At 43.0% G+C, this 19748-nt stretch overlaps 2 protein-coding genes across 5 annotated transcripts in view; both read left to right on the top strand.

Annotated features, from left to right (window-relative positions):
• The first annotated feature begins 4588 nt into the window (after nt 1-4588).
• LOC148012074 (ribose-phosphate pyrophosphokinase 1) overlaps nt 4589-19748 on the top strand; it is a 113903-nt gene continuing 98743 nt past the window's right edge. For 2 of the 4 annotated variants that reach the window (XR_015689040.1, XM_087668991.1), the window contains exon 1: nt 4591-4883. Coding sequence is in view for 3 of the 4 variants with exons in the window: in XM_087668991.1 (XP_087525117.1) it covers nt 4701-4883 (183 nt within the window). In the remaining variant the exon portion in view is untranslated. Of the gene's footprint in view, nt 4884-19748 lie in introns of all 4 variants that reach the window. The other 2 variants (XM_087668990.1, XM_087668992.1) reach the window with 2 other exon arrangements.
• On the top strand, nt 15925-19279 carry LOC148012076 (uncharacterized). Its single transcript, XM_087668709.1, has 3 exons — nt 15925-15984; nt 16205-16398; nt 18616-19279. The coding sequence occupies exons 1-3, from the start codon at nt 15925-15927 to the stop codon at nt 19277-19279; spliced, it is 918 nt and encodes a 305-aa protein (XP_087524835.1).

The raw sequence follows: 19748 nt of genomic DNA, 5'->3' as shown, positions 1-19748 counted from the left end.
AAGTTGTTTTCAATAAACTATTTTTAAAGGACTATTTACAATTGTTTCCACGTATGTGATTAAAATTATATTCAAGGAATGATTGGTTAAAAGTGTCGAATGAGCCGGATCTAGGACATGGCAGTTAGTTATGGTGGATGAAAGAAGAAGAGTAAACTCATGATGGAGAAGACAAAGACACTGTTTGTTACACAAGTGAATTAGGTTCCAAGATTGAGACTTGGACTCATAAACACAATCTTGTGTATGTGGACAATGACACTGACACTTTACTGATAAGAAAAGAGTATTATCATTGCATTAAGAAAAGGAAGCAAGTACAATGCTTTATAAGAAAGTAGGAAACTGCAGTAGGCACCACTGTGCATATGGGATAGGTAAGCCTGGATGTCCTTGGCCCTGAAGCTCCATACAAAGAGGCTGTTAGTGAGTGTGATTGCTGAATCTCAACACCCCTCCTCAATCACAACTAGAAAGGCACAAAGTGTGTAGAGGCTGTAATGAGAACCACCTGCAAAGTGTGGGCACACCACAAACATGGTAGACACCAGAGTCTGTCGCAGAAAAGGCTAAGTGTGGACACCAAAACATGATGGACATCCGGAGGCTGTAACAGGGGCCTCACAAAGTGTACAGGGACTGTAGTGCCAAGTTACATGAGGAGTTTACAAAGCTTATGGCAAGAAGCATTAGGGCAAGGAAATACAAGGCTTTTAAAACAGTCTATCAGAGTAATGAGAGTAGAAGGACTGATGAGTCTTGTCATTCCAATCCTGGTGGTCTTCATCTTCATATTTTGGTCCATTAGCAAAGGTACAAAACATAGATGCACTTGTGGAAGAAAAACGAAAAAGAGATGAGGATATTGTAGGGACATCTAAAAAAATGACAAGAAGAAGTGTGGATAAGCCTAAAGCTACAAATCAGCCACCTCCCGAGCATGTTATGGAAGAGGTTAGTCAGGAGCAAAAACATGATAATAAATAAGAGGGCAAAAAGAAGGGCAAGCAGCCAGGATATAAGTTGCAATTTGACATTGGGACAGCTACAGATCTTAAGAAGGTTCTTGAAGAACGGATCTTAAACAATCGGGTGGAATTCACCTTAGGAGAGGGGCTTGGCATTTCCAAGCAAAAATTTCATTATGAGTTCATTGACATAATTTAGAGGAAGCGTTAGTTTCTTGGTGATACTACTAGTGCATAACTACAATTTAAAGGTTTAGAGTTAATTTAAATCATGTTTATAAAGCCCCATATTCTTACTATGGTTAATTTATGCTAACATTATTGAGGTTTAACCCCCTACCCCCTACCATTAGTAGGATTTGTAGACCAAAAATGGTCAAAGATAAGAAGATCCCCCTCAAGGCTTATGTAGGCATCTTACTACATGAGCCAACATGCACAAACTCTAGAGGAGACTTTACTCACTTCTTACATTATTATCAAAATGCCTTTCTTTGTCGCTTGTCTATTATACAAGCTTTGCATGATTACTTTGTTTTAATGACTATAAGTAGGTGAGAAACTATACCTCGTGCATCTCCTTAACACAACAAATCCCATGTGACCAAATCTTTCATGCCAAAGTCTGCTCGTCTCCACTCTAGCAATGGTCATATGAGCAATGTCTTGACATAGATTGTTCCTTCATTCTCCATTGCCAACACAGTCAAGAGTTTTTGCACTTCACTAAGCAATTGACAACTAATTTCCCTTAATCACTAGCACATACATCAAAATTGAAATCTTTTTTACTTCACCATTTCTAGCAACAAAGTGCCCTTAGCATGACTTGCATTTGTAAAGGCTACACAAAACCATGTAAATCTCTGTTATTGATCATGTGATGGGAGGCTTCACTATCCAACACCCATGAGTGGGACGTGCTTCTTGCATCAAGTAGCATACTTCCTCAAAGGTGTTCATGAATAACTCTAGCTTTTCTTCAGCTATGTTGCCTATCTCCTTCCTTTTACTTTTCATGGGACAACTATTTTTTCTATGTTATCAACATGACAATTTGCAAGTGCATGTCTCTTCTTCTTACAATATAAATAGTCTCCTTGGAACTTCTTCTTTTTGCACCATTGCCTTTGATGGAGGAACTGGAGAATGCAGTATCTCTACTATTGCTTCCTTCTCAAGCTTTAAGCTACAACTTCTCCTCCATTAGCAATGCACAGAATTCCTCAAATGTCAATGCTTCATGTCTCACTTGAGTGTTAAGAGCTATTATCAATCCATCAAACTTTAGTGGAGATCCAAATATATTATGGAGCTAGCTCCTTGCTCACTAGTCGTCTATATCCTAGTGCCAACCATCATGTCATGCATATTCTTGATCTGAGTGATGTTGCATTTGTCTCCCTTCAATAAAGTTCTTTGTTGCTAGTTCATTCTTTAGGTTTTAGATCCTTATTTGGTTTCACATTTTGTATTGACTATTTGAGATGTTCCAAGCAACTAATGCCTTGGTTGTATGCTAAATCAAGCTCAACACATGGCCAAATTTGCTTAGGCACACATATCATTTGCATTCCCTCGTTTTCAAGCTTTTAATAGATTAGCATTTGGAGGAATTTCATGGGTCGAGGCCAAGTTGTTGTTATGGGTTAGTCCCCACCATTGTCTCTTGAAGCTCATAAGAATAAAAGATTTTGTACACAACAAAGCAAACTCAAGGGCGCTATCATAGATAGGAGTTGATTATGCTCTTATTATTTCTTGGTTTATTTGGACTATAAGGTGTAGCCATGATATATGACCTTTAGGATGTTTCCACTATAGAGGTGCTAGTTCATACTCTCTATAAAGATGGAATAAGTTGTAGGGTGGTTTTCGCTTGATGAGGAGGAGGAGAGATCAACACCTTCTCTTGTAAAAATTACATGGTGTACAAATAGAATCTGAACAAAGAGCAAAGAGCACACAACAAATCAGAGAAGAACTAAGATTTCTTTAATTGTAAACAAGGGGATACAACAATGATGGTTCTATCAACCCATGTGCTTCTAAAGTGAAGCTTACATGGCAATCTAAATAGTGTTAGCTAGATGAACTTTGACTAGGTGAATGATTGATGGTCATATTTTTGAAGGGATCTCCTTTTTATAGCCCTCGAAGGTAGTTAGGTTTGGTCAACACACCGTATCGTTAACCTTTGCTAGTTGGCTAAATATTTCCTTTATTGTTGGGTCATGGACTCCATTCTCTCAAAACCCTTGCTAGAAGGGCCATTGGAACCCCCTAGACTCCCTAATCGAGGGTTGATTCCATTGCCTCTGGGACCCAAAATAGGGATCCTTGATAACTCACACACCCCACAACTCCATGTAGAGTGCCTTAAGTTGGTCTCCATCTAACCTAAAGGCTAGACCCACAAAGGTCACCTTTTTACCATTTGCTCATATAGACCTTGTTTGATTTACTCAAGGCTTAGCATGACTTCTCCTCATAATGGGGGCCTTAGAACGTTGAGCACCATGGATCATTGATGGCACCTTATGTGGGTGCAACATTGAGCATGTGTAAGATTTTCCACCTAGCTTTTCATATTGTATGGCACTATAGCACACTATATTGGTTGTTTACTCAACCATTGTATTTAGAGGGATTTCATAGTACATTGTATGTTTTACCTCAAGGGGTTTTCATCGGAGATGTCATTAATAGAATTTCATTATGTGTAAAAGAACTCTAATGCATCATTTTAGATATCTTTCAACTTTAAAGAAGAATATATTACACTAATTAAATGTGAAAACTCCATCAAAAGGATACATGCTCCTTTTCATTTGAGTTGTGACACTCACTAAGGAAACAAAGGGAAGTCAAAGTGAGATGAAGAAAAATAACTATTCGTAATATTGGTGGGCCATCTTGGCTTATTTTATATTTATATTGGTATTTCTTTCCTCTTGTCTTTGTCTCTTTTTGGATTATTTTTAATAAAATTGTGTGCCTAATATTCTTTTTATATCGAGTTGGATTTCAATCATTTAGGTTTTACTTCTCTTTGGGTTCTTCACTTGTTTAAGTTTAAGACTAGGAATTTAAAACATGATCCCCTCCTCCTCTTCCTCCCCCTAAATAAATAAATAAATATATTAAGACACATGTAGTTTATCTTTATGTTTTGTAGATGTATTTTTCTAATGCTAATCTTGTAAACATTGTACGCCATGATCTTTTGCCTCATTATGATAAAAAAACACAACTTATTGTTACACAAGAAGTTTTTGACATTTTCCCAAGTGGGAAAATTTGTTGTAGGAAAAGGGGCCACTTTCCCTTCTTTTGGCCTATAGTGCTTAGCATCATAAGCTTTGCTCGGGAGGCACTGGATACCTAGTTATGTGCGATAAGGGGAAGGAGCTACTAGCTTGGTGTGGGGGTTAATAGTTCCATGCAGTCAACCGCAACGGTCTCCCCTTGCCCCTAATTGCACCTAGCTAGGTATACAATGCCTCCCTCTTTGCAGAAACTCATGGTGTAAAACTTTTGGTGTTACTTTTTGTATAGGAAATTTTCTACCAAGCTCTCATTGTCGTAAAGTAAACATGGTGTGTGGTATGATATTTTGTCCCCTTGTATTTACTAAAATAACATGCGCTTGCCTTCGCTTGCTAAGACCCTTGAAATTCTGGCGAAGGGCCTGAGTTGAAGGGCCCCCTAAGCTGTACGACCAGCGCAGCCATGGAAGCTGTGTCCTGCTCCAACAGTCTCACGGGCCTGGTTTCGAACCTCCCTCCTCCCGAAGGCTCACAGAAAGGCCGAAGGGGTCTCTTCCATCATTCCTCCCCTCTCTCCGCCAACTTGAGCTCCAGAGGTCACGACTTCCATAGAGCCCTTCATCGAACTGCCACTGCGTCGAAAACTGTATGGAGCTCTTCTCTCTACATCATGAAATCTAGGGGTTTTTCTGTTAGCTGTTTTCGGATCATATCGCAAGAAATTTTTGACATGTTTCCAAGTAGGAAAAAGTGGTCTTTTCCCTTGCTTTTCCTTATAGTGTCCAACATCATGAGCTTCGGGGAAGCAGAGACCGCACACCTAGCTAGGTATGGTCGGGGGACAGCCCCCTCCTGAGCTTCTGTGAGGGAGGGACTACAGAACTAGCTAGGTGTGGGTGGGGGCAGGGGAACTCCTGCCGTGAATCCGAACATAGCTAGGTGTGCGGTCCCTCTCTTGCAGAAGCTCATGATGTTGTTATAATCACATGTGGGAATTATAGTGGGAATTTGTCTTAAACTTCTGGTGTATGGATGCAAGTTGCAACTGTGTAATTGCAGAGAGTATAATATATTATTATAGTGTCCACATAATGCACGATCTGGATTATGTTTTCTCAATGTTGATAATGAGGCCACGATAACGGTACTCATTTTGCATTTCAACTTCTTGCATGTGCACTTTGAAGCTCGCTCTCACACACAAAATTTTGAAGGTTTGGTTCAAGTTAAGGGCGAATTGTGCCCAATGTTAAAATCCCCAGATTGGCAGGGCTGAAAAGTGGTCGATGTTGATATTGTAAGCATTGTAAGATATTACATAAATCCTAATAATATAAGCTAATAATGCAGCTTTGAAGACAATTCCTTAGGACATTTTGCTCATGCTGATTTGAGAGCTTGTAGAGACCATGCTTTGTCATATCAACTTCTCGAGAATTTCAACTTCAATGCATGTGAAACTAGTCTTTATCCCTTAAGACAGCCTGTTAGGACATTTTGCCTATGCTGATATGAGCAAAATAATAATGCGTTCCTTAAGAGAATCCCTTAGGATATTTTACTCATGCTGATACGAGAGCTTATAGTGGCTATAGTCTTATTGACTTCTCAAAACTTTCAACCTCAACACATGTGAAGCCAGTCTTTATCAAGCTCTTTTGCATGCAATTGTTTGATTTTGTATATAGTACCTTATTAATCTTGATCAGGGAAGTGATGGGGTGGTTCATTAGTGGTGCAATAACCCTAGATGCAGTTTGTGTCTAAAGAACTGCCTTGGTTTCACAGCTTTATATTAGTCTAAATGACCTTCTTGTCCAATTGGTTGGAGCTGAGATCTCTAAGAAGCTAGGCTTGAAATCTTTCCACTTCTAAATTTAGATAACTCAAACAAGACATTTTCAGGATGGCATTTTTAAGTTCTGTTAGCAGTCATGTTTGTCATGCCTTGTCATCTCTTGCTTGTGAGCCTCAGTCTGAGTCAGACGAGGACATTAAGAGCTCTGACATGTCTGTCATGTGTTATGATGGGGGAGGCTAGTCGCTCTCTACTGGCTGTCTTAGAATGTGCATTTCTTTTTGGCCTCTTTTAGCGGGCAGCCATTGGCTGCCCGGCCACTTTTTTGGTCACTGATGTGGGCCGCCCATTTTAGGGCATTTTTAGGGTTTGCGCCCATTTTAGGGTTAGGGTTAGGGTTTGTCCTTTTGCCTATTTATAGGCAGCCCCCCTCCCCACTTGATCACTTGTCTTCTTGTAGATTCCGACACTCCTTCTCCCCCGTGGTGGTGTTGCCATCATCATCAGCCTGATCTGGTGCCCTCACTGATGCTGTGGGCTGCGTGCAGGGACTGATTAGTCTCCTTCTGCCTTCCCGTTTGTATTCAGCATTCATTTCAGTCAGTGCAGATTTCTCTTCCTTATTTTCTGCTTTCTCTCTCTTTCCCTTCGTGTTTGTATTTCCTCTTCCGCAGCGCACTCTCACATGGTATCAGAGCCGAAGGAGAGTACACGGAGCTGAGATTTACGCGGGAGATCATCCAAATCTTTGCGTTTGCTGCTGGCCTCATCCCCAACAGCCAAGGCGGCCCTTCCAGGAGGTCACCATCCTTGCGTTTGCTGCAGGCGCCTCCTCCAGAGCCTGCCACGTCATCAACCACCACTTCCTGCTTGCGTTTTCAGTCAGGGCGGCCACTCCTATAGCTGGGCGACATTCCTCCAGTCTGCGTTTTGCTGATCTGGTTGTCGTTCCATCTCTAGGAGGCATTTTGGTGCTGCCGGCTTCTGTCTTGGTGCTATTCATCAGACAACCTTGCGTTTTGCAGCTCCAGGTGTCTGTAGGCCTCCCCCGCCTGCTTTTTGGTGATTGGTGACCATATTGCTGGTCATTATTCGGCATCGGCAAAGTTTTATTTGGTGTTTGGTGTTTTGCAGATTGGAAGATGTCTTCTCATCAGTTTACGGGCTTTGATTACTCAGATGACGAGCTTTTGTCTTGACACTCATCTGAACGGAGGCGTGATTTCTATCATGAGGACCGTCGTCCGGAGTCTATTCCTCTTTCCCGTCCCCCTTCTATTCATGTATCTCGGCGAGCCCCTTCCAGTGGGCCAAAGATGCAGCCTTTGGTACCCCCTGTACAGGTACCCGTACTTCCTCAGCTGCCCAAAGAGGACCGGTTGGATGGCTCCAACTTTTCTCTATGGTCTTGCAAGGTGGAGTGTATCTTGGACTCCTTCGATCTTTGGGAGCTTGTTTCTGTTCCTATTCCCCGGCCTAAGGTGGATCCTGTAGATGGGATATCTATGGATTGTGCAGCCTTATGGGATCGGCTCAATTCTAGAGCCAGATCTTTCCTCTTTCTGAGTTTGCAGGATTCTGTCCTTGTTCATGTTCACAGGTTGAAGATTGCAGCAGATGTGTGGAGAAAGCTCGCGTCTCTCTATCAACAGAAGATGTTTGCCCATCGGATATCTCTCAAAAAGAAGTTGCGGATGCTCGCTATTGATGATAGTCCTTCCATGAAGGACCACATCAACAGATTACAGGATATGAGGGATGAGCTTGCATCCCTCGGTCGGAGGATATCTTCTGAAGACATGGCTATGATTCTTTTGACTCAGCTGCTATCGCCTCGGTTTGATATCTTCTACACCAGCCTTCTTACTTCGAGGACCCGTGCCTAGCTTCTATGGGAGGAGCTATCCCCGCTTGTCTTGGAGCATGACGAGTGACTCAGAGAGGTTAGTGCTAGTGGATCCGACTCCACTAGAGCCTTTGTTGCAGGTTCGGGAGGACAGAAGAAGAAGAAGAAGTCACAGGCTAAGAAGAAGGACCGTTCTTCAGGCTCTGACCCAGATTTAGAGAGACCGAAGTGCCCACACTGTGGGAAAGGGACACATCCTGAGGAGAAATGCTGAAAGAAGTACCCTCACCTTCGTCCGGGAGCGAAGGGTGGATCTACATCGGAGCCTTCTTCTACCTCTACACCAGCTGTTACCCACGAGTCAATGTTCCTTCATATCCATGCTTTGGAGGAGGATCCTTCTTCCGTGGTTGCAGTGTCTTCTGCGCAGCCTTGGTTAGTGGATAGTGGTGCTTCGAGTCATATGACTCCCCGAGGTGATTTGTTACAGGATCTTCGTCCATTAGAGGGTTCAGTCACTGTTGGTGACATTTTATCGGTGCCTATTAGTGGTGTTGGCACATTGCCTTTGTTTACCGCCCGACCTTCGAGCTCCTTTTCGCAAGCCCTACATGTTCCGGCTTTGGGCCTTCCCCTCCTCTCAATTTATGGCCTTACGAGGCTTGGCACACGAGTGATCTTCACCGAGCATGCCGTTGTTATTGAGGATTCTTTTACAGGAGCTGTCTTATCTATAGGTTGGCAGGAGAGCGGGCTTTACAGGCTCCATTCCCCTTCTTCGATACAGGGTTCTCCACGGCAGTCTATTGCTACAGCTGTTCCCGCTTGTGCACCTTCTATTCCACAGGTTCCTTCCCATCCCCCACCTTCTCCTCCGGTGGTTCTCTCGTACCCCCCATCCCTTTCAGAGGGGGACGATCTCGGTGATGCGGCTGTGGATTTCGTGGCCCCTAGTGTTTTAGAGGGGGATTCCCAGGATCGTGCGGAGCTCCTTCAGCGGCAGTCTACATCAACGGACTTCATCGACATTGGCATTCTTGTTGCCACCCTAGGATCTATTTCTTCTTCGGCCTTCAGCCACATCCAGGATCTGAGAGGGGGTGTTAGCAGTCATGTTTGTCATGCCTTGTCATCTCCTGCCTGTGAGCCTCAGTCTGAGTCAGACGAGGACATTAGGAGCTCTGACATGTCCGTCATGTGTATTGATGGGGGAGGCTAGTCACTCTCGACTGGTTGCCTTAGAATGTGCATTTCTTTTTGGCCTCTTTTAGTGGGCAGCCACTGGCTGCCCGGCCACTTTTTTGGTCACTGATGTGGGGCGTCCATTTTAGGGCATTTTTAGGGTTTGCGCCCATTTTAGGGTTAGGGTTAGGGTTTGTCCTTTTGCCTATTTATAGGCGGCCCCCCTCCCCACTTGATCACTTGTCTTCTTGCAGATTCCGACACTCCTTCTCCCCCGTGGTGGTGCTGCCATCATCATCAGCCTGATCTGGTGCCCTCACTGACGCTGTGGGCTGCGTGCAGGGATTGATCAGTCTCCTTCCGCCTTCTCGTTTGTATTCAGTATTCATTTCAGTCAGTGCAGATTTCTCTTCCTTATTTTCTGCTTTCTCTCTCTCTCCCTTCGTGTTTGTATTCCCTCTTCCGCAGCGCACTCTCACACTTTTGGGTTTTTCAAGCTCTTGATTCTCCCCCTCAGGCATTCTAATGCCTTGGCCACCTTCTCTAGGATGAGGGTTGAGATTTCTCACCTTATCTAGATCACTTTATAATTTTGGTGCTTTGCAAGTCTAAGGATGAGGGTTCTTTGGAAAGGAAAAAGGTCACAGGATGAGGGACATTTGAGACAATGCATGGAATGAATGGGCTGGCAAGGAGCCCTATCTTAGTGTAGATGAATAGGTTTCTCATGAAGACCATCTTCTATCTCTGACACATCTAATTCATCTTAGCTTGTGTGATAGATGGGAAAGAGAATATGCTTTTGTTGAAGTTTCCATAAATAAGATTGCTTTAATGGATTATATATTGGCATGCAATGGTCTTGTGCTTCCACTCACATTGGGATCACATTGACATGAGTTATAAGTGCTATAGTTACATAGTTAGGAACATATAGTGTTGATTATGAGAGCCTTAGTGAGGCTATTTGTCACCATGAGTCATAAAGACAATCCATGATTGTGATGTACTTGGATGTGAAGAAGTTACTTTTATTACATTCTAGTTTGAGTGGGGTTTAAAGCCTTGTCTAGAACCTTTGATTCTAAGTTTGGTATGCCATTTGAGTCGAGGTGAATATTTGAGATGATATTGAGACTTGGTCATTGGTGGTACATAATAAAACAGTCTTTTTCAAAATTTGCTCAATCACTTCAAAGTGTTGACTATGTGTTTTCACTCGTATTAAATGTTGCCACGTCAGCAATAACTTGGCCAGGGCCGCCCACTAGCAATTAAAAAAAAAGACAACAATAAAAATGATGACTTGTTGTCGTGATAATATGCGTGACATGTTGAGACATGGCGATTACTCCTCACAACTGATGCATAGGCGATCGGTGCTTGCTACACATGCGATCATAACACCCATGGCTTACTATTTTATCTCCTGTCTTGTGGAACTCTAGCCGCAATAACATATGCACTACATTTTCTCCTATTAGCATTGCGAGTATCTTTAGTGTTAGAAGTGGTGCAACAATGGAAGCATAAACATGTGCTGAAATAAACTGCTGAACATAAGACAAAAGAGAAAAGAAAAGAAAAGAAAAGAAAGAGAGAACACAATACAGATGAGAACTCAAATGTATAGTCGGGAAATGGAATCCATATATCAGACACGAGACTGTCGCATACAACAAAGAGTCACTGACTCCGTGGGCACTAGCCTCGGCTTCTCTCTCCATGAGACCTCCAGGTGGTGAACTGACCAACTGAGGAGGAGCCCAGAATATATAGGCATGAATAATGCCATAAAATATGTTAGGTTGACCAGCATTAATCTTGACTGATTCGCAGCAATAAATGCTATAAAGCATAAAATGCTACACAATAAAAATGCCTAAAATATCTACATAATGTACCCAACCCACGATACATACTTAGACTCACACATGAGTTGACATACTCTGCTAACACCCTCTCGAGTCTCTTAGATCATGGGTGATTTGATACAATACAATGATACAATGATAAATGACTCATCATAGTTCATACAACATAGAACCACCAAGTAGAACCATGGATATCCAGGCAGTGGGTGATCAAGCCACTGCCAAGGTGCCTCGGAGAGAACCTGATGTTGATGTCGATTGTACTAGCTCTTGAAGATAGAGAAGATCATAGTAGCTCTCAATGTCTATTAACAATGCCTTTGATGTAGCACACGTGACCATCCTGTCACCAATGCTGCAACGCATAAATGACCATGGATCCCCCTCCTTTGGCCAGACCGCCAAGGTGTCCCCTCGTGTGAGCTCCAGACGAAAGCCACCTGCTCTTTGTCAAAGAACGAGCGCATCATGAACTTGGATGCCAATCCCTGCTCCAAGATTTGAACCTACCAGACTTTGGTCCAGACTTTGGTCAATGCATTAGAAAAGTCCCTCTTTGGATCTTGTGCATATGTATAAATGTATAGATAAGGCGTGGTTGCCCCATCTCACCACCCTCTCACACTCCTCTGACATTGGAGAGTTGTGAGGGATGCCATCATCACCACTGCTAGAAAGCAGCTGAGGAAGGGGCCATTAAGCCCTTCCCGCGATTTGAAGAAGCTGATCCTTTCTGCGCCTTGGACTGCTCCTTGGCCGGAGGATTAAAGTCTGAGTCTGAGGTAGATGATGACTCGTCGGAGGAGTCCACATCTGGCTTCGTCTTCTTCTCCTTCTTGGAAGCCGCTAACTCTTTGCAATCCTTTCGTAAATGACCTTTCTTTCCACAATGGTAACATTGCGTATATTGTTTCTTCTTCAAGCCCCTCTGAAGCTGCAAAAGCCTCACTAGAATCTCCATATAATGTATCATTAGTAGATGTGCACGGAGGAGCCATCTAAAGAGGATTTAGAAGAGAAGTAGAGAAAAGAAGGTATTTGGAGAGGGAGTACAGCCAAACCGCAAGCATTGACTGCAGAAAATGAGAGTCCACATGCAGTATTCACCAAAATCTGACCAAAACAATAGGAAATCTGCTGCGAAAATGCAAAAAATTAGCTAGAAACTGCTTGAGGCAGCAAAAACGTAATGCGAATGCAGTTGTCCAGCCAAAAGGAGATGCGGAGACACCAAAACGCAGGCTAGAATTGATACGTAGGCAGTAAAGGGGTTGTCGCAGGCTGTACAGATGCTGACGTTAGCAAAAACGCAGGAAAAACATGTTGGTTGGTTGGAGCAGTAGTCGCTTGATCAGCAATGGTCAAAACAGTCCTGAAATCAGCAAAGAAAATATAGCAGGAGCATAGATCCCCAAATCTGATACCATGTCAAAAGTGATGCAGCAATGGAAGCATAAACATGTGCTGAAATAAATTGCTGAATACAAGACAAAAGAGAAAAGAAAAGAAAAGAAAAGAAAGAGAATACAATATAGATGAGAACTTAGATGTATGCTTGGGAAATGGAATCCATGTATCAGACACGAGGCTGTCACATACAACAGTGAGTCACTGGTTGCATGGGCACTGACATCGGCTCCTCTCTCCATGGGACCTCCAGGTGGTGAACTGACTATGTCACGGGGACGTGAAATTTTGAGATGCTTTAATCTTGCTAGTAACGTTTGATTAAGTTATTAATCAAATGTGCAAGGTGGTTTAGCATGTGATGCACATGGCAGTTATTTCATGGGAACGGGCCAAGGACCCCGAGGATGCAGTGGGTGTTAAAGGCAAAAGTTGTGTTAAGTTATGCCAACTGGGTTTTGGTGGTCAGTTGGTGCCAGGTTGGACTCTAGGACAATTGTTTGGCCATTAAGTGTCAGTGGTGACACTAGGGACTAGCAATTAATTAATTAATTAATTAATACTAGTCTAAGGGTCAACAGAGGTTGGGAACCACTCCAAGTTGCAAATGGCCTAGCCAATTTCATTACAGATGGGCATGTTTAATTTTGCGCAGGGTCAAAAGGGCTGAAATTAATTTTCAGAATTAATTAATTCTGAAAAATTAATTTAATGGTTGAAAATGCATTAGGAAGGCTGCCGCTTGGCAAAACTTTCCCATGCAACTGTGGAGAAGGCTGTTGGAGGGTGGTGGAAGCTGAATGGCAGCCATTTTGAGCTTGGTGGAGGGGGAGGGGGTGATCAGATTTGGCTCTGAGAGGCGACGATGACTGATCGCGCGCGCCGCGATAGGACAGGGGGCAACAAGTTTTCTCTTCCACCTCAAGAGAGGTGGCGGTAGAAGAGGAGGGCCCGCCAGCTGAGTTGAGCCGGTGTTTTACCCCCCTTTTGAAGCTGTTGGTGCCATCAGATTTGCCATCAGAGCTACGAATCAAAAGATACATTTCAGCTGATTTTCTCTCTCTACAGCATTCTCTCATCTCCTCCAGTCTATGCTCAAGCATTCTCAATAATTGTCAGCCATTGGTAGCAGAGTACAGCCAAATTTGGTGGACAACAGAGAGTTTACTACTGTAAACCCTAAATTACAGCAGTAATTAGGGTTTAGCAGCCACCTTGGGACCCATGCCATCAGTCAAAGGCATTGTACACTGAAATCAGCACCAGAAGTTTGTGGAATTGTGAGGATTTCAAATGCCAGCCCATCTATTGTGAATTTGGGGCAGCATTTGACCAGGTGGGGTTCCATTAGAGCAAGTCCTGGGTGAAAATCAAGGGGCAATCTGCCCGAATGCTTTGTTGATTATTGGAACAGCAAGGGGCTTTTGAATCAGCCAAGGAGATTGTGAAATCTTGGCTTGTAATTTACCCATTAGCAATTGAAATTAAAGAACTACCGAAAGGGGCGCGAGTTTTGGGGCCAACAGGGTGTCCACTGTCCAAGATTATGAAGGTAAAGTGAGCATTTCAGTTTATGTTCATTTATTGATTGCTGTAATTAAGTGCTTAATTAGGTTAACCCACCCTATCCGAGAAGGAAGGCTGGTTTCATGGTTCCATTACCGGGACAATCACTCAATCTCTTGATTTGGTGAGCCTGAGGCACCTAATTGCAAGCCAAAGCTTTGTGCTAGTGCTGATTTTTGTGCTGAGCTGAGAAATTACAGCAATATGTCTTCATACAGTGAGATGGAATCAAGCAGTGATGATGCCTCTCAGTATGGACATTCTCATGGGAATGAAGGAAATGCAATGCCTAATCTTGGAGAAGGCTCTCATGATGGACAACAAGCTGAAAATGTTGCTGTTGGACAAGATGCAGGGCCTTCAAGCCGTCATGAGGTAGATGACCAGCAAAGTGAAGAGGAATTTGATGGCCAGTTCAAGAATCGGACGAGGACTGCAACAAATCTCTTTGCTGAATTGGCAAAGGATCCTCAGTTCACCTGATTTTTGAATGCTCCGAAGAAGGACAGCAAGGGCAAGAAGAAGAAGTCAACTTCTACACCTTCGGGACATTAAGGTGCACCGAAGGTAGTGCCAAATCCTTCACTTGAAGCTCCTAAAGAGGCCAATGAAGCTAAATAGTTGATTCCTATGGGGCAAGGAATGCAAATGCAAGGCCATTATGGAAGTGCCAATCCAATGGATTTTGGACAACTGGGCATGCATGCTATGATGGGGCAGCCAGGATACTTTGGTGGTAGCATATTTTTCATGCAATGGTTAGCCAAGGGCTGCATACGGGAATGCATGGCACAAATTCCTATGGTATGCAGCAGCCAATGCATGGTGTGCAAGGCCCATTGTATTCGGGTATGGCTGGAAATGTGCAAAACCCTATGTATGGTAGCATTGGCTTGATGCCTAGGGCACAAAGTGGAATGTTTGGCAATGCATCTGCACCCCCGAATTCGTATGGGGCTCAAGGAATGACTGCTGGTCATCCAAATGCTTCATTTGGGCTTGGTCATGTTGTAAATACAACAAATGCACACTTTTTGCATCAACCAGTGTATGACAACTTGACTCCCAAAGGGGAAGCAAAAGACTATGATGAGGGTGGAAAAGCAGTGAAGTTTGAGTCCTTCAGTGGTGCACAAGATAGGCTGAGCTTTGACCTTCATTCAGCAGTTTGATGCAGCCTATTCAGGGGGAAACTTCACCGAATCCTCTAAGATTCGAAAGGCAGCCACTTTATTGAAGGGAAATGCATTGCAGTGGTGGTCCACGCTCTTGATGCAAGGTAGAGCACCGTCAACATGGGTACAATTCAAGCAAATGTTTACATTGAATTGGTTGACTAGTACCTTTGAGGTGGACATCATGACAGCTTGGAACAAGCTTGATGCAAAGGAATGCAATAATTTAGAGCAATACAATAAGAAGTTTTGGGATGCATTGCTGCCCGCCACTTCTTATCGTGCCGTACCCCTTCATGAGCTAGTGGAAAAATATGTATGTGGGCTACCAAAAGGAATTAAGGATTTTTGCATAAAATCCACAGTGTGTAGCATGTCTCAGCTCATAGAGACTACTGCTACAGCGGATGCTTTGCTACGTGCAAAGGATTCAGGCTTCCAAGAGAGTGGGGAGAAGCTGAATAAAAAGTTGTTTAAGGCTGAGAAAAGGGGCATATTTGAAAACCAGCCGAAAAAGAGGCCAAAACAGCAAAGAAAGGGCTCGAAAACATTGGCACAACGCAGTGAATTTGATAGTTGCAAATAAATGCTTTATTTGTGAACAGGAGGGTTATATTGCAAAGAACTGTCCCAATAGACAGCAAGTTGCAAAATCAGAAAATTAGGGAGATCCTAAGGGTAAAAGGCCCAAAACATCAGTGGGATTGGTGCTCGATGTTGTTAATGATCAGCCCAATGATGATGCTACTGAGTTGTGCAGAGCATGGGGCAAAATTAGGGATTAGCATGCGCTAATCTTCTTTGATAATGGTGCACGAGCCAACTTCATCTCTATTGAAATGGCAGCCTGTCTAGGCATCAAAGGGGATGAGATGGGAGCCATGGGGAAAGTTGGAATGGTATGTAAGGGTCATGCAGAACCTGTTCACCACTCATTGGAAAGCTTCGTTGCACATACAGGGATATGCGGACAGCGAAGAGTTTTACATTGCTCCACTTGAGGGTTGTGATGTGTTGCTTGGTATGCCATGGTGCCATCGTATTCATGTAGTGATTGATTCATATGCAAAAGAGATCACTGTTGAACATAAGGGAAAGACACTCACACTTGATGTAAAGTTGAAAGGGGAATCTGTCCTTGTTGTATCTGTAGCTGCTATTTCTAAAGTAATGAAAAATCATCTTTCAGTATATTTAGTTTTTGCTAAGGATAAGGATGATAGTGAGAATGTTGGGAATATGTCTAAATTAGAGAAGGATCGTATGTCATTTCTGAAAATGTATGCTGATTGCTTGTCTCAGTCACTTCCAAGGTAGCTACCACCTGAAAGACCCAAAGATCATGGCATAGATCTTATCATTGGAAGTAGCCCTCCTAATAAACCACCCTATAGAGTCAGTGCAGCCCAATAGGAGATTATGAGTCGGGTAAATGAGCTGTTAGAAAAATGACTGATTTAGCCCAGCTCATCTCCTTTCTGTTCTCCAGTGCTTTTGGTTCAGAAAAAGGATAGTTCATGGCGTATGTGCATTGACTATCGTGCTCTGAACAAGATCACGATAAAGAACCGCTTTCCGATCCCTCGGATCGATGATGTTATGGATAGATTACAGGGGGCAGCAATATGCAGTCGTATAGATTTGAAAAGTGGGTATCATCAGATACGCATTGGACCGGAGGATGTGCCTAAGACAACTTTCAGGACATCTTTTGGGTTGTATGAATTTCTTGTCATGCCTTTTGGACTTATGAATGCTCCTGCCACTTTTAATCGGATGATGGATCGTATCTTTTGGCCATATAGAGCATTTGTGGGTACTTTCTTTGATGACATGATTGTCTATTCAAAGAATGAGACGGAGCATAGAAAGCACTTGGACATTGTTTTCAATGAGCTACGTAAGCATAGGCTGGTTATCAATGACTAGAAGAGTGAATTTTTTTCCATGAAATCCACTTCTTGGGACATTGTATTGGCTGATGGTATTCATATGGACCCTTCTAAGGTTAAAGCAATACGTTCATGGCTAGCTTTGAAGAATATTCATGAGATCTGCAGCTTCTTGGGTTTATGTTATTACTATAGAAAGTATGTACGCGGGTTTGCTGAAATTGTATCTCCATTGCATGCTTTGCAAAAGAAAGATGTGCCATTTAGATGGACATTAGTGGAAATTTTAGCATTTGAAAAGTTGAAGGAAAAGATGTCTTCAGATCGTGTGCTTGTGTTGCCTGATCTAAGGAAGTCATTTGTGGTTCGGTGTGATGCATGTGGTAACAACATTGGGGCTGTCCTTATGCAAGATGGCCGAGTTGTGGCTTATGAGAGCCGAATTCTCCACAGTGCAGAGAGGAATTTACAGGTTTATGAGAAAGAGCTCTTGGCTGTAATTTATGCACTGTCTACGTGGAAACATTATTTGTTGGGGGACTGATTTTACAGTGCAGACAGAACATCAGACTTTGAGGTACTTTCTGATGCAAACAAAGTTGTCAGAGAAGCATATGAGATGGGCAAATTTTCTCTCTATGTTTCATTTTCAGATTGTACACATTGATGGTAAAAAGAATGTTGTGGCTGATGCATTGTCACGTAAGCCACAAATTTTAGCCATCACTATGGTTTATCACATTGAGTTGGATGCCATGAAAGAGCAATATGCTGTTGATTCAGACTTTGCTAATGTTTATGATCAGCTTTGCAATGGATAAAGGCATGAGCATTTTATGCTAAGAGATGGATTTTTGATGATGCATGGACGACTGTGTGCCACAAAGCAGTTGAGGCCTAGAGTGATCATTGAAAGTCATGCTCCTTTGTATGCAGGACACAGAGGTATTGATGCCACAGTCAAGGCAGTGGAGCATTTCTTTTATTGGCCAGCTTTGATGCATGATGTAGAGCAGTATGTTAGGGCATGCATCATATGTCAGAAGGTAAAGCATGATAGGCAAAAGATGCCGGGCTTGTTGCAGCCCTTGCCTATTTTAGATAGGCCTTGGCAGAGCATTGCTATGGACTTTATCTTTGAGCTTCCTAGGACACCTATAGGGAATGATGTGATATAGACTATTATTTGCAGGTTTAGCAAACACGCCCATTTCATTCTGGTGAGGAAGAAGATAAAGGCTGATCATATGACATGATTATTTATGTAGCACATTTTCAATTATCATGGTATGCCTGAGTCGATCATCAGTGATCGAGACTCTCGGAGGACCAGTTTATTTTGGAAGGGTTGTTTGAGAATATGGGTATCACGTTGAAATTCTCATTATCCTTCCATCCGCAGACAGATGGTTGGTCTGAGGAAGCAAATTCCACAGTGTTGGATCTTTTGAGGTGCTATGTTTCAGACCACAAGACACAATGGGAGCAGTATTTGCCATTGGTTGAGTTTGCATACAAGAGTACGGTGCATAGTTCCACTGGCAAGGCTCCATTTGAGGTGGTTGAGGGTGGCAAGAAGGTTCTACCTATTTTACACACTAAGGTTAAGATCTTTGAGGTTGATCGCTTTGTGGAAAGCTTGGATGCAGCCTATGGAAAGATAAAGTATGCACTTCAAAGATCACAAGACAAGCAAAAGCGGGTAGCTGATCGCCATAGACGTGCTTTGCAGTTTGCAGAGGGCGATTACATATTGCTGCGTTTTGAAAAGGCAAGGCTGAAAAAGATGAAGGGAAGAGAGAGGTTGTATCCGAAGTTAAGCATGAGATACTATGGGCCCTTTCAAGTGTTGGAAAAGATTAGCGACGTCGCATATCGGCTGAAATTACCTCCACATCGGCGGATACACAATGCCTTTCATGTCAGTTTGTTGAGACCTTTTCGTGGTGATGTGCCAGAAGATGTATCTGCTGAAATTCAGCCAGAGGTTGAGGAACTAGATGAGATCTTGGTACCCGAGCAGATTTTGGCACATAAGGAAAGGAAGGTCAGAGGTAAAGTTTCCAGAAGATATTTGGTGAAGTTTCAAAACTATTCACCAATGGATGCAAAATGGATGGAAGAGGATGACTTGGCAGACCATCCTCAGCTGTTGCAACTTTATCTTGATGCCTTTCAGCTAGAGCCGACTTTGGATCGGGCTTACTCAAGTTCAGTAGAGCGGGGGTTCGGAGCATTGCCTGATGCTCAAGGGGGAGGTACCACTTTCACTTCGCCGGTTTTGGACAACTCTTGTATGTAGTGGATCTCGGATGTATTCAGCATGCATCCAAGGTACTATACTGACAGTATGTCTGCCATGAGGTCACTACTCGGTGTACTAGTCACTGTGAGACACATGTATATGAGTATGGTTGTCACCGCGGCTCTGAGACTATACTTATGCATGAGTTTTTGAACTAGTTTGGCATGAGTTTTCCTCAGTTTTGAGATCAATTTTTGATTAGTTTCAGCTCAGTTTTTGATCAGTTTGAGAACCGTTTATGATCACTTTGGGATCAGTTTTGCATCAGTTTCTGATAAGTTTTTTTACCATCAGCTTGTGATCAGTTTGGAGTCACATTTGCAGCCATTTGTGATCAGTTCTCATATCAGTCCATGATCAGTTTATGATCAGGTCATGCTCAGTTTTTAATGGTTTACAGTTGATTCCATGGACAGCCGCATGTAAACGAATGTCATTGACAGTTTCAGCCATGGTTTATGCTGAG

This window comes from Lygodium microphyllum, chromosome 27 (genome assembly GCF_053477565.2).
Source record: "Lygodium microphyllum isolate KBCC chromosome 27, Lygodium_microphyllum_v1.1.10, whole genome shotgun sequence".
Lineage (NCBI taxonomy): Eukaryota > Viridiplantae > Streptophyta > Polypodiopsida > Schizaeales > Lygodiaceae > Lygodium > Lygodium microphyllum.
The sequence above is the reverse complement of the archived record's forward strand: the minus strand, read 5'-3'. Positions and strand labels throughout refer to the sequence as shown.